Below are 17,313 nucleotides of genomic sequence, written 5' to 3'. Positions count from 1 at the left end.
TTTAGTGAAGTGCACCAGTCCCTCCTACAGCAAAGCACTCCCACAACATGATGCTGCCACCCCCATGCTTCACTCCATGGAGGCAACATATTTGAAACATGGTGGCTTCTTCCTTGCTGAGCAGCCTTTCAGGTTATGTCGATATAGGACTCATTTTGCTGTGGATCTAGATACTCGTCTACCTGTTTCCTCCAGCATCTTCACAAGGTCCTTTGCTGTTGTTCTGAGATTGATTTGCACTTTTCGCACCAAACTATATTCATCATTTACCAGCCAGTGGCTAATCGCAGAATATATTTGTCGCTCAGCGCAAAATTTGGTATCAAATACTCGAAATAGTAGATAGTTGCGCATGATCGATCTTGGGATTTAAGAAATGATATCGAGGTGATTCAAATGAATATCACTATGCATCGTAAAATCTATATTTTTACCCAGTCCTACTCAAATTATTTCTTTAAGAGAAATCCTTCAACAAAATCTGCTTTCAAACTCTGTTTTGTTGATAATCACAGGCCTATGTGTGCTCTTTCTTTTCACCTTATAAATGTTATACTTTTTAAGATGTGCAAATCTTGCATTTACTGACACTTAGTATGCTCAGCATTCAAAATCGAATTTCTCTTCTCTCTGTATCTGATTCCTGAATCATCAAACTTTTGCTGCCTTGCAACTGTTGTTTTTTCCTTTCTGCTTTGGCAGGACATTTGTACTCAACACAATACAAAGCCAATTGTGCTTTCTTTGTTTCTCAGGTGTACGATCTGATGTTGAGGGATGAGAGGTATTATCCATCTTTTAAGCAGCACCCGCTGTATATACGGATGCTGGCTGAGCTGGACATGCTCAAAGAACCCAGTTACAGGGGTTCTGATGATGGGGACATAGGTGAGATACCCATACGGTATCAAATGTTTCATGAAAGACACAACAATGAGTTTTCTGTATTAATCTGTCTCTTTCTGTTCTTCCAGAGTCATTCAACGGCTCTCCAACAGGAAGCATTAATTTAGTATGTCAAAGCTATCCATATCTTTATGTACATACCAAATATGATCACTGCACTGTGCTGAAGTGTGTTTTTGATGCATGTCTGTGTTTTAGTCATTAGATGATCTCAGCAGTGGGAGTGTGGATGAATCTGCTCAGCTTCATGCGTTTATCTCTGATACAGGTGAGAGTTTGAACTACTCTACGTGCCCAATTATTAGGCAAGTGAGTATTCTGATCTTATCATTATTTCCATGCACATTTTCCAACTCAAAACCATATAAACTTGAATACTTATTAGATTCAATCATTTCCTGGTGGGATGCATTTGTGTAATGAGGCAGGGTTTGGCGAAAGTGACTAACACCTTACATCAAGGTGTGCATCATTATTAGGCAGTCAAACGTTTTGTTTTGCGAATAGTCAACCAGGGCACAATAAAAGCATGGAGAAGAAAAGCCGCAAATTAACTGTAAAATACTTGAGAAGAATTAAACGTGAAGCTACCAGGAACCCATTATCCTCCAGTGCCACCATATTCCAGAACTGCAACCTACCTGGAGTGCCCGGAAGGTGCCAAGTGCTCCGAGACATTGGCACGGTCAAGAAGGCTGAAACAGGACCACCTCTAAATATATTCACAAGTTGAAGCGTCAAGATTGTGCAAAGAAATACCTGAAGACAGATGAAATGAGAGTGACTCTTGATGGACCAGATGGATTGTCCCGTGGCTGGATCGCTAATGGACACAGGGTACCACGTCGAGTCAGGTGCCAGCAAGGTGGAGGAGGGGTACAGGTATGGGCTGCTATCATTAAGAATGATGTAGTTGGACCTTTTCGAGTTGGAGATGGACTGAAACTCAACTCTCAAACCTACTGCCAGTTTCTGGAAAGTACTTTCTTCAAGCGGTGGTCCAGAAAGAAGTCCTCAGCATTCAAGAAGGCCGTGATCTTTATGTGGGACGATGCTCCATCACATGCATCCAAGTACTCCACTGCTTGGCTAGCCAGCAAGGGCCTCAAAGATGCCCAAATAATGACTTGGCCCCCTTCCTTACCTGAGAACGTGTGGGCCCTTCAAGCGTGAAGGAAGACAATACACCTCTTTGAACAGCGTTTGGGAGGCTGTGGTTGCTGTTTCAGCGAATGTTGATCGTGAACAGATCGAGAAACAGACAGACTCATGGATGGACGGCTCATGCAGTTATTGAACAGAAGGGGGGGCTATATTGGTCACTAAATATTTTTGAAAGGCCAAAAATGTTATTTAATTGTCATTTTGTGTTACTTATTGCACCTATTGCACCTACTCTAAAAATTGAGAATAAACAATTGAGTTGGGAGAAATAATTTTTGTAATTTAGTTGCCTAATAATTGTGCACACTTATATATCCCCCTGACAACGATAAAACTCACTTTTCCTTTGTTAAACATTCAGGTTTGAGGTTCAATAACATTTTGGATTGACTGAGAGCATTGTGTTTGCTCAATAATAATAATAATAATAATAATAATAATTGGGCATGCAGTGTAATAACAACTGTTTTAAGATATAAATACAGTTTCAAAAGTAGTTAACCAGACAGGATGCGTCAGGTTTCCATCATAAAGGAATAAATGAGTCTACAATGTCACCAGTATCACATATCATCAGAACATATATAATGTTTGATTTATAGCCATGTGAAGAGTGATTTTAGATTATTGAAATTATGGGCTGAGCTACCAGATGTGATGCAACAAATAAAAACCAAGCGACTAGTGACGGACCAGGATGGTCGATTAGTCGTCCAACAACTTGCCAGTTTGTGAGGTCAATTAGTGAGTTTTAGATATTTTACTTTATCTAGCTTTTAAATACATTATATATTGTTTTTCTTTTCTTTAAATGGTAAATTAGCTTTTTGAAAACGCAACCCCAAAGTGGATACATTTGAAAACGGTGGTGCATTTTTAGTCATGTGATCTATCCAACCAAAACAATCAAGATGGCTGCTTGTTATAGCGGCGCTGTTGTGCCTGATACTCACTTTTGATAGCGTTGTTAAAAAATAAATGTCACTTTGTACAACCTTCACTTTGTGTTCCCTCAACGTCAAAGTGAAGTTTAATCTGAATTGGTGTCCGGCCTTGTTGGAGGTCTGTGTAGCTCAGTGGTAAAGACGCTGGCTAATACCCCTGGAGTCGCGAGTTCGAGGCGTGCTGAGTGACTCCAGCCAGGTCTCCTAAGCAACCAAATTGGCCTGGTTGCTAGGGAGGATAGAGTCTCATAGGATAACCTCCTTGTGGTTGCTATAATGTGGTTCTCACTCTCGGTGGGGTGTGTGGTGAGTTGTGTGTGGATACCGTGGAGAATAGCGTAAAGCCTCCACGTGCGCTACGTCTCCGCGGTAACACGCTCAACAAACAGCATATAGTTTACGTCTTTTTAACGTTAACGGATTGGCTCCATTCACTTCCATTGTAAGTGCCTCACTGGAACCTAGATTATTTGCTTCTTTTAAAGAAAAGGAGGGATGAGTTGGTTGTAATCAACATTGACCCTGTTTCCAGCTGTTATTACGATTTGTCTCGGGTGATCTGATCACATGTGATCTGGTGAGACACATCGCTGTTTACATCAGGTCACATAAATGCGTCTCCTGTGACCACACATGTTCGGATTTGGAGGCGAGGGTCTCTGTTTCATGACAACATACATCAATCACTATGTCTGTGTGCTACTGCCTGACATTAAAGCGCAACAAAGTCAGAAAAGACAAAGAAATTGAGAAATAAACGGCGCGCTGTTTCTCCCAGATGCGTCTGAAAGTTCATCTAAGCACAAACGCAACATGTCAAGCAGAATTATTTAGTGGATTACCTGTTTTAAAGGAGCTTCAGGTGTTCATGCTTGTCATCTGTGTTGATATCAGACACACTAAAGAAGATCCGTGAAGCTCTCGTGATTGTGTATGTCTCCGCTTTTTTACATTTTCAGATCGGACGGTTATTTCCTTTTTAAAGCTGCTTGTAAATGGAAAAGTTGAAACTCTTGTTTTAGTGCAGCGGTTGATTGACAGGTGAGGGGAGGTGCTTCACTGCTGTCTCTCTTCTCTAGTCATCACTTCTTCTAATTTTCAAACCTCATTTATTTGGAGGACCCTTTGTGTATTCATTCTTTGTGTGGCTATCATTCCATCTCAGTTGATTTTTTTTACATTCATCTTTTCTCCTCTCGTCCCTCCATTGCTTTGTCTCCCGTCGTCCTCTCTCTGCTCCCTCGTATTGTCCTGTCACTCCTTTCTTTCTGTTTTCATGTTGTCTATCCCTTTCTTCCCCCTGCTGGCTCCTTCATCATCGTTTCCATTGCTCCTGTTGCCTCTGCCTCGCTCTCTCGCTCCCTGTCAGACTGCTGGTTCTCATTAGCTGATGCTTTTCTAAACCACCTTCCTGTGGCAGGCGTTTGTAACGATCACGGGAAGACCTACGCCCTCTACACCATCACCGTCATCCGCAAGAACTCAGACGGCAGTGAGGACACCTGGAAGACATACCGTCGCTACAGCAATTTTCATGACTTCCACATGCGCATCATAGAGCAGGTGAGTGAATCAAAGGAGAATTTACTTATTTCAAACCACATCCAAATGTGTCTGTATTGGACTAGATTCTCATTGGTAGCTAAAAGCTTTATCAAAATATTTAATAAACTAATATGCAAGGGATTAAATGGTAAATGGTCTGCACTTATATTTTTATTTTATAAACATATCTTTATTACGAGGATTAACCCCTTGAGATGAAGCATCTCGTTTTCGAGGGGGTCCTCCAGTACATCAAAGCAAAAAAAGAACCAAAACAGCAGAGCAAATATCACGGTCAAAAACCGCACAACAAAACACAACAACACACACACACCAGCTCACAATGCTCAACCCCACCCTACCCAACACGATCCCTATAGATAACATGATAGAGAAACAACCACATGACTAGCATTGCACAAGGTCAAGGACTAAGAGTAATACAAAAGAAAAAAAAAAGAAAAAATAAATTGAGGATAAAAATAACAATAATAATAAATAAATGAATAAAAATGAAGACATAAAAATTAGAATTAATAAACACATGACCATTGAAGCCCATGGTCAAACAAACAAAACTAGAAACAAAGACAAATATTCGAAGATTTTCCTCGAGAGCCCTTCGAACGCTGTAAGTGAAGTTAAAGAACGGATAAAAAGAGGAAGATTGTTCCAATCATATGGAGCCTTAAAACAAAATGCATACTTGCCTACTTGTTTTTTAACTCTAGGAACAACAAAAAAAATCTGATCATTGTATCGCAGGCTGTATAGCGAATTATAAAGCACCAAGTGTTGCTTGAGATAAACTGGATAATTCAAGTAAAAACTTTTAAAAATAAACTGTAACCAGTGAGACTGTCTCCTGGCCGAAGGAGACAGTCTAGAGACTATATGTGTCCCATTCACACACACATTCACGCTCGCACACCAATGATGGTAGAGCTGCATGCATGGTGCTAGCCTGCCATTGGGAGCAACATGGGGTTCAGTGTCTTGCCCAAGGACACTTTGGCATGTGGAGTCATGTGGGCCGGGAATCGAACCGCCACCCCTGCAATTAGTGGCCGACCCACACTACCACCTGAACCACAGCCGCCCCATGAAGGGATGTATAGAACTGTGTACAGTGTTGTGAAAAGTATTTGCCCCCAAGTTTTTGTGCATATCTCATACTGAATTGCTTAAAATATTCAAATTAAATCTAACATAAAACAAAGGCAATCGGAGTAAACACAAAATACAGTTTTTAAAGGATAATATTATTTATTGCAGCAAAAAAGTGTGGGTCAAATACTTTTTCACATCACTGTAAATGACATTTGTTCTAATTCTGCAGACATTTGTGCATCTGGATATGCCTAAAATGTTGATTTGGGCTGCCAATGTGAACAAAGCCAGATTGCTCTTGTAATGGACCGAAGTCAGATTAGTGCCATATTTAATTTTTGATAGAAATACATTAAACAATGTTTAACATTAAATGCATTTTCCCAAAAACAAATTCAGTACACAAAAAAACACGGATTTTCTAATTAGATATGAAAATGAATGGGACCTTTTATATGTTGCCATTTCACATCAGCATAAAGGTTATTATACCCTCTACCCTGACTAAGGTCAATTGGGTTTGATGGATTTGACCTACACTAAACTGTGTCCTCTGTCTTCTTAGTTTGAGAGTCTTGCACCAATTCTCAAGCTTCCTGGCAAAAAGACCTTTAACAACATGGACAGGGAGTTCTTGGAGAAAAGAAAGAAGGATTTGAACACGTATCTACAGGTGAGTCAGATCAGGCTGTGTGTTTATTTTGGGATGTGCTGGCTCAGGTGTTCTGATGGTCCAGGTGTGCTTAGAGATGACTTTGTCTTACAGCTGCTGCTGAATCCAGAGATGATGAAGGCCTGTCCCATGCTCATACCATACGTCAATGACTTCCTGGAAAACAAAGCGTACAGCAAAGGCAAAGGAGACTTTGCACGCAAGGTGAGAACCGCCACGTACCCACTTAAACGAGCTGTCGTTTGGGACATTGAAGGAATATTTGAGGTGTTCTGTAATGTCTAGGTGGGCAAGATTAAATTATATAAAAAATTATATATTGATATCTTTAGCCCATCTATATACAAGGATGCAAAAGGCTCACCTTTCAGCTTAAGTCACCTTTTTCAGCTAATTTTTTCAATTTTGAGTATAAAATAGCTTGAAACCGGTACTTTACGCATAATCGCAAAAACAAAATACAACATGCAAATCAACTGAAAATATACACCTGAAACACCGGCTATGACTTTCTGAGTTTGCAACCCTGAATATAAATATATAGAGTTCCCACGGTCACGGAAAACCTGGATATATCAGAACATTAGTTATACTAAGCTCTAAAATATTTTAAAAAAAATCCTCAACCAGTCAAGAGCGACTGGAAAAATCTTGTTATGGAATAATCATGGAAATGTATTGGCCAGAAGGTGTGGGAATGCTGTATATATGTACCAACATTAAACCCCACCTGCCTAATATGGTGTAGGTCCCCTCGTGCCACCAATACAGCACCAACCCGCATCTCAGAATAGCATTTTGATATTATATACACTCACCTAAAGGATTATTAGGAACACCTGTTCAATTTCTCATTAATGCAATTATCTAATCAACCAATCACATGGCAGTTGCTTCAATGCATTTAGGGGTGTGGTCCTGGACAAGACAATCTCCTGAACTCCAAACCGAATGTCAGAATGGGAAAGAAAGGTGATTTAAGCAATTTTGAGCGTGGCATGGTTGTTGGTGCCAGACGGGCCGGTCTGAGTATTTCACAATCTGCTCAGTTACTGGGATTTTCACCCACAACCATTTCTAGGGTTTACAAAGAATGGTGTGAAAAGGGAAAAACATCCAGTATGCGGCAGTCCTGTGGGCGAAAATGCCTTGTTGATGCTAGAGGTCAGAGGAGAATGGGCCGACTGATTCAAGCTGATAGAAGAGCAACTTTGCCTGAAATAACCACTCGTTACAACCGAGGTATGCAGCAAAGCATTTGTGAAGCCACAACACGCACAACCTTGAGGCGGATGGGCTACAACAGCAGAAGACCCCACCGGGTACCACTCATCTCCACTACAAATAGGAAAAAGAGGCTACAATTTGCAAGAGCTCACCAAAATTGGACAGTTGAAGACTGGAAAAATGTTGCCTGGTCTGATGAGTCTCGATTTCTGTTGAGACATTCAGATGGTAGAGTCAGAATTTGGTGTAAACAGAATGAGAACATGGATCCATCATGCCTTGTTACCACTGTGCAGGCTGGTGGTGGTGGTGTAATGGTGTGGGGGATGTTTTCTTGGCACACTTTAGGCCCCTTAGTCCCAATTGGGCATCGTTTAAATGCCACGGCCTACCTGAGCATTGTTTCTGACCATGTCCATCCCTTTATGGCCACCATGTACCCATCCTCTGATGGCTACTTCCAGCAGGATAATGCACCATGTCACAAAGCTCGAATCATTTCAAATTGGTTTCTTGAACGTGACAATGAGTTCACTGTACTAAAATGGCCCCCACAGTCACCAGATCTCGACCCAATAGAGCATCTTTGGGATGTGGTGGAACGGGAGCTTCGTGCCCTGGATGTGCATCCCACAAATCTCCATCAACTGCAAGATGCTATCCTATCAATATGGGCCAACATTTCTAAAGAATGCTTTCAGCACCTTGTTGAATCAGTGCCACGTAGAATTAAGGCAGTTCTGAAGGCGAAAGAGGGTCAAACACAGTATTAGTATGGTGTTCCTAATAATCCTTTAGGTGAGTGTATATTCGCCACTATTGTGCAGAGCGGTTCTTCACAACTGTATCAGAGTAGGTATTTAGATACGTTGTAGTACTCTCATAGGCTCTCAGTACAGTAACTTGGTGATGTCCAGTAATGTACTCAAACTTATGCTGGCAATCAGTGGATGGAGAACGCACAACGCTGTTGTCTGGTTTTGTAAATGTGTCCTGTTCTCTGGACTCGGACAGATGGACACGTTTGTGAATCCTCTCCGGAGCTCCATGCGGAATGTGTCCAATGCCGTAAAGTCACTTCCGGACAGCCTGGCTGAGGGAGTGTCCAAAGTCTCGGCGGACATGGGCCGCAGATCTGAGAAACTTGGCCAGGACATGAGACAGTCCATATTTAAGGTAGAGCACACCTAGAGATTTAACAGCAAATAGTTGCCATTTGTTTGTCCTTCTTACAAAAGTCTATGATCCCAAGGACACCTGGACTCTCAATGTTGGCTATTCATTTATTTAATTTACAATTTCTTTACCATAATTGAGAAATTTAGTCGCTCCCCTTCCCAATATTTTCATACGGTAGGCCGAGCAGGTGCATAATTATATTGCATGTGGTCAGAAAGGAAGTTTGTGTGCTCATCAGACATTATTCAGCACCTTTATTGTCATTTATGTGTCATTAACTCCAGGTGTGTTTGCTTCACAGGTGCCTCCTTTAATCCCAAAACCTGATATTGATTCTGAACACTGCCGTGTCTCTGCCCAGCTCGATGATAATGTAAGTAAACACAACAGAGCCAGTCTACATACTGCAGTCACTCCCGTTTATATTATCTTGCAGTTTATTTATAGAAAGTATTAATAGTGCTGCAGTCATGACTGTCACCGTAATAAGCAGCCACCTAAATGTTGTTTTGTGGTTTAGGTGGATGATAATATTCCTCTGAGGGTGATGCTGCTGTTGATGGATGAAGTATTTGACTTGAAGGAGAGAAATCAATGGCTGAGAAGAAACATTAAAAACCTCCTACAGCAGCTCATCAGAGCCACGTATGGAGACACCATTAACAGGTGCGATAGATGCACATGTGCATATACACACAGGGCGACTCAAACTGGAGCTGTCTGTCCATTTAAGAAAAAAATAAAACAAATTATATACATGATATGCTGATTAATTAGGGTTAGTATAGGATAGAATAGTACTTCTGCTGTATATATTGATTGAGGAATTACAATTAAATTGAAGAGTTACAGCAAGAAACATAAATACAGGTTAGAAATGAATAATAACAATGAATACAATATAGAAGTATGAGAGAAGACAAATAAAACAGGCTATTGAGTAAAGATAAATTATTAGAATATTAATATGCATCATGGGCAGGTGCTTTGTAGAAATTATGTACAAAAAAGTAGATGTTTTACAACAGGTCCTTGTAATACTACTACTACTACTACTACTAATAATAATAATAATAAATATAGCTGCAAGCAGCAATTAACGGGGTTCAAGCTGTTTAAGGCCTTTAAGCACATGTGTAAAAAGGTATTATGTTTTATTTATCAAGCCTGTAACCACCTATATCATAGATGGAAAAGACAATTTTACAGCCAATACAGGCAATTTACTATGGAAAATATGCTATTTAGTATTATTGAGTTTGAGCTAAAAACCTAGGACTAGTTCGCAAAAGTAGTTTTTTTTGCATAATCGTGAATATTTAATGAACGTTTTGATTGACAGCAGTGCTTCTTGAGGCAAAGTTGTTCAGAATGAGGAGATCTAACATATGATATACATATTGTGTCTGTGTGAAAGTCAGCGTGATTACTGAGGCGTAAAACTCGTTAGCGCCACTCTGTGTCCGATTTCTTTCAAATTTCTCACAGACCTCTAGGGCCATGAGTCAAACAAGCCCACCGAGTTTTGTGCCGATCGGCCTCCGTTAACCTTGTCTTATAGGTGATCAAACTTCATTGGCCGATGGCGGCCATGTTTTTTGAGATACGCCATTGTCCACATAGACAGTCGTGGCACCTTGGACAAAGACAAATTTTCAACTCAATCAGACTAACGGTTGCATAGTTAGTCCAAAGTCCAAAGACTGACCTCTTACATAAGCATGGCAAGTTTGGTGAAGATATCTAATTTCCTTCAAGAATAATTGCCATTTACGTAAAATTGGCCACTCCTACTTCCGATGTTTTCGCATACAGTAGCCAACTCGAGTCAAAAGTTCAAACTTTTTTTGATAACTTTTGATATTGATACTCCATAGAATCATTTAGCACTGGTTTGGTCCCGGTCGGACAAAAATCTAGTTTTTGATCGCTGTAGCGCTGACCAATTGTCCGATTTGGCCGAGTCTGTGTTTCTGAGTAGCGAGCAATACTACTACCATCTGACCAAGTTTCAAGTCACCAGGCCTTGCGGTTTGCTCTGCCCGTTCAGTTTTATGGCGTAATAATAATAATAATAATAATAATAATAATAAAAACCTTCGGGCTTGAACCTTAATTATTTGCAGTGATTTGAGTGATATGAGTTAACATTAATCGTATATATTGAGTATATTGAGTAAAGATTTTTACATTATTATAGTAATAAGTTAATAGACATTACAAAAAAGTGGCTGTAGAAGTCAATATATTAGTTGTGTTATTTCCATATCTTTAAATTTTTTATTAACCCTTTTTCTCCCCAATTTGGAACGCCCAATTCCCACTACTTAGAAGATACTCGTGGTGGCGCGGTTACACCTCAATTCGGGTGGCGGAGAACAACCCCCAGTTGCCTCCGTTTCTGAGACCGTCAGTCGGCACATCTTATCATGTGACTCGTTGTGCACGACACCGCGGAGACTCACAGCATGTAGAGGCTCATGCTACTCTCCACGATCCACACACAACTCACCACACGCCCCATTGAGAGCGAGAACCACTAATCACCACCACGAGGAGGTTACCCCATGTGACTCTACCCTCCCTAGCAACCGGGCCAGTTTGGTTGCTTAGGAGACCTGACTGGAGTCACTCAGCACACCCTGGATTCAAACTCGTGACTCCAGGGGTGGTAGCCAGCGTCAGTACTCGCTGAGATACCCAGACCCCGTATTTCCATATCTTTTGAACAAGTCTATTTTTGGCCTACAATCTACAGGAATCCATTTTGCCATTTAAGTTTGTCCATCTGTCTGAGGTAGACTTGGGGGGGCTGTTCGCTCAAAACACATTCTAGCATTTAAAAAACTTGATGGAATGGAAAAGGCAAGAGACGTGCTCAAAGCCTAGCAATGTTTCAATTACGTCTGTCTGGCACATGTTCATACTCTGCAAAAAAATACTTTTCTTACTGAGTATTTTTGTCTTATTTTCTGTTTAAAAAAAAATCTAAACATCCTTAAAGCTAGAATAGCTTGAAGGTATTTCGTCTTGTTTTCAGAGAAATCTAAAAAAATTTGGCAGGGTTGATGATAAAAACTAGATAAAACGATTTTAATGGGGTAAGAAAAATAAACGATTCCCTTTGAATCAAGTTGTTTTTTCTTACCCCACTGACAAATTTGTAAAAAACATTGCAGGTGGATTGTGCATGATTAAATGCATTTCTTTTTTCACATTATTTGTTTATGGTTAACGTAGCTGAACTAGCATGTTAAATCGACAGCCCAGACATAAATGCATGCATAAGCATCACACTAGTTTGTATTTGCTTCATTTTAGGAAAATCGTGGATCACGTCGACTACATGACCTCACCAGAGCAGGTGTCTGATTACGTGAAGAGATTCAGGTGATTTAACTCGTTCTGTCTGTGATGGGTCATGTGTGGGGTGCTGTTTTTGATTCTGACTTTCGTTCTGTGATTCTACAGAGACTCCTATTGGCCGAACGGCATCCTTGCCGAAACTCCATCCCGCAGGGACAAAAGTACCCGCATGAGGACGAGAGTTGCCGCGAAAACCACACTCCTGGGCATCATGCCAGGTAGACAAACCTCTGCCCAGACTTTTGGCCTATATATATATTTGTTGTTGAAATAGTTATGCTGATTGTGTGGGGAAAATCCTTGCCATTATGTTAAATGGATTAAAATGTGTTAAAGGGGTAAAAGATCCATTTTTTGGATTAAGAAGTGATAGGGGAGGGGGTCTGGGTATCTCAGCAAGTATTGATGCTGACTATCACACCTAGAGTCACGAGTTTGAATCCAGGGCGTGCTGAGTGACTCCAGCCAGGTCTCCTAAGCAACCAAATTGGCCCGGTTGCTAGGGAGGGTTGAGTCACATGGGGTAACCTCCTCGTGGTCGCTATAATGTGGTTCTTGCTCTCGGTGGAGTGCGTGGTTAGTTGTGCGTGGATGCTGCAGAGAATAGCGTGAAGCCTCCACATGCACTAGGTCTCCAATTCAACAAGCCGCGTGATAAGATGCGCGGATTGACGGTCTCAGCGTTCGGAGGCAACTGAGCTTCATGTTTACGACCCCCTGTAGACAGTGAAGCAGCTTAGAACTGACCCAATTAATTTTACATCACACACTTATGTTTTTTATTCTCTCTTCCCATCAGACGAACTCAAGCACATTATCGGGGCGGAGACGACGCGGAAGGGCATCCTGCGAGTCTTCGACATGTTCCAGCACCAACCGCTGAACCGACGGCTCGTCTACGTCTTTCTGGAGGGCATCTTGGAAACCCTGTTTCCACAGTACAAGTTTCCCAAGCTGTTCGTGAAGCTTCACTCTCGCTCGCTGCGTGTTCTCAAATACTCACAGAAAAAATGCAGTTTGCAAAAGAGGTGACAGATGGACGCTTTTCCCGCCGAGAGCCACCTCGCTGCTGTGGGGGGGGGAGGAGTCAGCGCCCGCCCACCGCCGTAGCGGCATCCGAGCAGGGGACAGGGGAGGGTGTACGTGATTTGAGTGTTGTTTTTGCATCGCAATGAAATTTGCGACAATTGATGCCTGAACACGCCGCCCCCCTTTAGTGCCTCCCGTCTTTATGTGATAAATGCACTGTATCGACACGGCCATAGTGTAGAGGACTCATTTTATCATCGTGAAGCGTTCGGTCAAACAGTCACCACTTCGAAAGACTGCAGCGCCTGAATTGCGACGTTCTCTCCGTTTGCCGTTTGGTTTAACTTTTAAATGACTTTAGAATGACATTGTGTAGATACGATTTCTGTGATCAAAAGCCTTTTTATTTTTGGTTTATTTTGGATTTGGCAGTGGTCAAACCCACCACACCGTAAATATTGTATGGTAGAGGAGATCTGACCGAACCAACCTATGCACCTTAATATAAAACACTCATCGCAACGAAGAATAAGAGGCCAAATGGTAACGATCAGCAGCAACTTGTATTACGATATTCATTTACAAACACAATATTTTGTGGCACTGAAATGCGTGGTGTGTGATTAAATATACAAAAGATGCAACATTGTCCTGCCAACCAATCGGTTGCATGTAGTGGGTGGGGTTTAATACAGGCCACACCCCTCACTGACTGTCAGTCTCACGCTTGCAGATCTCCAAGCGAATCTAAATTGACTTGATAATCTGAAGCTCCAATAAACATCCTTCATCCAATAGGAACGATGACATGAAAGACCCCGATGGCCGCCTCGGACATTCGGGTGACTATGTGGATTTCATCGCATACGGGATGTGCTTTAAAGATTGTACCTGTCGTAAGTGAGTGAGTGAGTGCGTGTGTCCTGTTTTTATAACTCAATTCAGTGGAGGTCGTATACATGATTTATTTTAATACTTTATTTTAGAATAGCAAGTGTAGCACTAAATCGCAGCTGAAGACCGTTTCGGCATGAGATATAGATTCAGCCTTAATTCTAAGACCAAGAGATGTCCGTCTTAGATGTAGCGTTCCCTTCAAAACACTACATGTACGAGCCCTCATATGCACACAAAAAAAGATATTGACAGTTGTTCAAATCTACTTTCAATCAGAGGATATGTAACTTGATTTTTGTGCAATATTTCTTTAATGCATGTTTATATAACCGTATATTGAATAGTTTATATTTAATGGTGTATTCGAGTATTTCAAAACCGAATCTAAAATCACGTGATCTTCTCGAAACCACTGAACATTCCGTTGTTGTAAATGGCTCATTTTAAGGACTTGTTTTATAAGTCTGGCTTTTATGCTAATTTTGGGGATGTCTGTTTTTAACATTTCATCACTCCTGGTGAATCTACTTTTCTTGGACACGTTTTGCTTTTAGGAACTTTTGAAAGCACATTCTAGATAAAATAGGCTCCTGAAAACGTGACCGCATTGCTGCGTAGTGCAAGCGCATGTGGCATTAGAAAACACAGTTTTAAAACACTCTTTCTGTTGAGTTCCCTCCAATCACACTTGTTATGAGATATCATCACGTGGCACATGTCCAAGTCATACTTCAAACCCCAAAATCAAAGTAGTTGAAGCCGTTTTTTTGCATTGTGACATTATTTGCATGGCCAATATTGGCGAAGAAGTCTCGTTCATACTGTCGCACACCATTTTAAAAAGGTAAATAAGCATCAATTAAACTCCGTTTAAAAATACCACCTTGCATACTTGACCATTTAAATACGTTTTTTTCCCTCAGAATTACAGTAGTGAGATTATGGCGGGAAACGGGCTTGTTCCGGGTTCAATACAAGTCTAGCGCCATCAACAGCATTTGTAGCATAATGTTGATTATCCCTCGTTTATGTTATAAAAAGCAATAAGCGCGGTTACAGTGATGCATGTGAATGGGGCCAGTTCAGAAACATTAAAAAACACACTATTTCAAAAGTATAGCCACAAGTTAACGTGATATTAGCGTGATGTGTACAGTTATTAACCATTACACCATATCGTAGTAAACGGTAATTATTAAAAGTAATTTCATCGCACTAAAATCGTGTTAAAGCGCATATCGTTTACGTCCTGTGGCTATACCTTTACAGATTGACACCATTGACTTCCATTGTAAGTGCCTCACTGTAAACCCCAAATTTGCTTCGTATTTTAAGTGATGGACGAGTCAAAATGATTGTCGGTTGTAATCAACATTATGCTACAAATGCTGACAATTGAGCTTAACTAGTATTGAACCCGAAACACTCCTTTAATTGCTGTACAATACTGTCACAATACCAAAAATCGTGATGGTCCTAAAATAGGCTTCAATATCTTTATTTTGGTTTTCGAGGGAGATATGACCCAACCGTTTTCTTGGCAGGTTTTCGAGACATTGCCCCACCTAGTCAGATCTGAGACCTGGATCAGATCAGTAAAAATTGATGCAAATAGACCAGAACTACTAATGTTCTTTTATGAAGACTTGGCACTTAAACTCTTAATTCAAAGAGGAATTGAATATTGTTTCAGTTTGCTTGCGGTGCGGCGTGTCTGCAGCGTCACAGTTTTGTGATTTGCCCATTAGTGGCTCTTGTCTACTGTGATTGGCTGGCTCTGAGAAGCTCTGTTGTGATTGGTCAAGTCATGCAACGCCTCTCTTAAAGAGACATCACACCTTCTAATAAGGGAGCACACTTTACCTTTAAATTCACTAAATGATTGGTTGACACGGATGTTTCTGATTTGATGTTTCCTGAATCCCTGTACGTATGAATCTAAATGAGCTGTGCATATCGGTGTATTTGTGTCAGCAGTGTGCCTAAATGTACTATTATATTTTCTTATGTTTCTTTAACAAAGGAAGTCAATTTGATTGTCACGGTCGTTTTAATAGACTGACAAAAGGACTTTTAAAAGGAGTAGAGTGTTTGCATTATGCTTCTAAAACATTAATTTTGAGCAACTTAACTCAATATAACACTAATAAAATGAACTCCAACTCACTGCCCTATTCAGTGTCGTGTCATTTACTGTATGAATAATGTTTGATTGAGTCTACGTCAGCTTTAAAACTGAACTAGCATTGAAAGAGTAGGTGAAGAAATCTCAGAAACAGTTTAAATCGAAAATAACAATAATCATTCCTGATATAATTTACCTCCAATTTAAAAGACAGCAATATTTGTCTACCGAGATAGTCACTGATATACTTAAAATCACTTGTGTTTTTAATGAATGGACTACAAAGATGTGATTAATTTATATTGTTTGGACATTCACTGTTGGACCACAAATTGGTGCCAAACAACACTGTTTCTAAACATGCACATGAACTGCTTGTATTATGGAAAGTATCTTTTTAGAAAAATGTCAAGTCAGCTAAAGGTCAGTTATCGAGTGAGATGCTATTTTTTACATAGAGAGGTAAAGTATAAAAAGAAACAGCTTTCTCTAGAAACTCAAAAGTTGTTTTGAGGAATGAAGGCGATACAATGCTTGAAATGGACATAAAACTGAAGATTTCATACAAAGGTGTAACTACAGTCTTCAAAGACAAAGCACAACTGTCTCTAACAAGGACAGAAAGAGATGTGGAAGACCAGATGTGCAACTAAACAAGAGGATAAGTACATCAGAGTCTCTAGTTTGAGAAATAGACGCCTCACATGTCCTCCGCTGACAGCTTCATTGAATTCTACCCGCTCAACACCAGTTTCATGTACAACAGTAAAGAGAAGACTCAGGAGGACTTATGGGAAGAATTGCAAAGAAAGACACTTTTGAAACAGAAAAACAAAAAGAAAAGTTTCGAGTGGGCAAAGAAACACAGACATTGGACAACAGATAATTGGAAAAGAGTGTTACGGATCTAAACTCCATTGAGCTTTTGTGGGATCAGCTAGACTGTAAGGTGCGTGAGAAGTGCCCGACAAGACAGACACATCTATGGGAAGTGCTACAGGAAGTGTGGGGTGAAAGGTCACCTGAGTATCTGGACAAACTGACCGCTAAAATGCCAAGGATCTGCAAAGCTGTCATTGCTGCAAGTGTGTAGATTTTATTTTATATTGAGTCTACAACTATTTTACACCCATTTAAGCCTCTTAAAA

The 17,313-nt window shown here is 40.6% G+C and overlaps 1 protein-coding gene across 3 annotated transcripts in view; it reads left to right on the top strand.

Moving 5' to 3' along the window:
* LOC127619785 (sorting nexin-13-like) overlaps positions 1–17,313 on the top strand; it is a 46,010-nt gene extending 28,697 nt beyond the window's left edge. The window contains exons 15-26 of one of the 3 annotated variants that reach the window (XM_052092768.1): positions 756–888; positions 975–1,012; positions 1,105–1,174; positions 4,435–4,577; positions 6,235–6,342; positions 6,436–6,546; positions 8,584–8,745; positions 9,050–9,121; positions 9,269–9,414; positions 12,070–12,138; positions 12,220–12,332; positions 12,914–17,313. In XM_052092768.1, the coding sequence (XP_051948728.1) occupies positions 756–888; positions 975–1,012; positions 1,105–1,174; positions 4,435–4,577; positions 6,235–6,342; positions 6,436–6,546; positions 8,584–8,745; positions 9,050–9,121; positions 9,269–9,414; positions 12,070–12,138; positions 12,220–12,332; positions 12,914–13,146 (1,398 nt within the window). In that variant the 3' untranslated portion in view covers positions 13,147–17,313. Of the gene's footprint in view, positions 1–755; positions 889–974; positions 1,013–1,104; positions 1,175–4,383; positions 4,578–6,234; positions 6,343–6,435; positions 6,547–8,583; positions 8,746–9,049; positions 9,122–9,268; positions 9,415–12,069; positions 12,139–12,219; positions 12,333–12,913 lie in introns of those variants that run through there. The other 2 variants (XM_052092767.1, XM_052092769.1) reach the window with 2 other exon arrangements.

Source organism: Xyrauchen texanus, chromosome 26 (assembly GCF_025860055.1).
Source record: "Xyrauchen texanus isolate HMW12.3.18 chromosome 26, RBS_HiC_50CHRs, whole genome shotgun sequence".
In the NCBI taxonomy this organism is placed as follows: domain Eukaryota; kingdom Metazoa; phylum Chordata; class Actinopteri; order Cypriniformes; family Catostomidae; genus Xyrauchen; species Xyrauchen texanus.
This window is presented reverse-complemented; position numbering and strand designations above follow the sequence as displayed.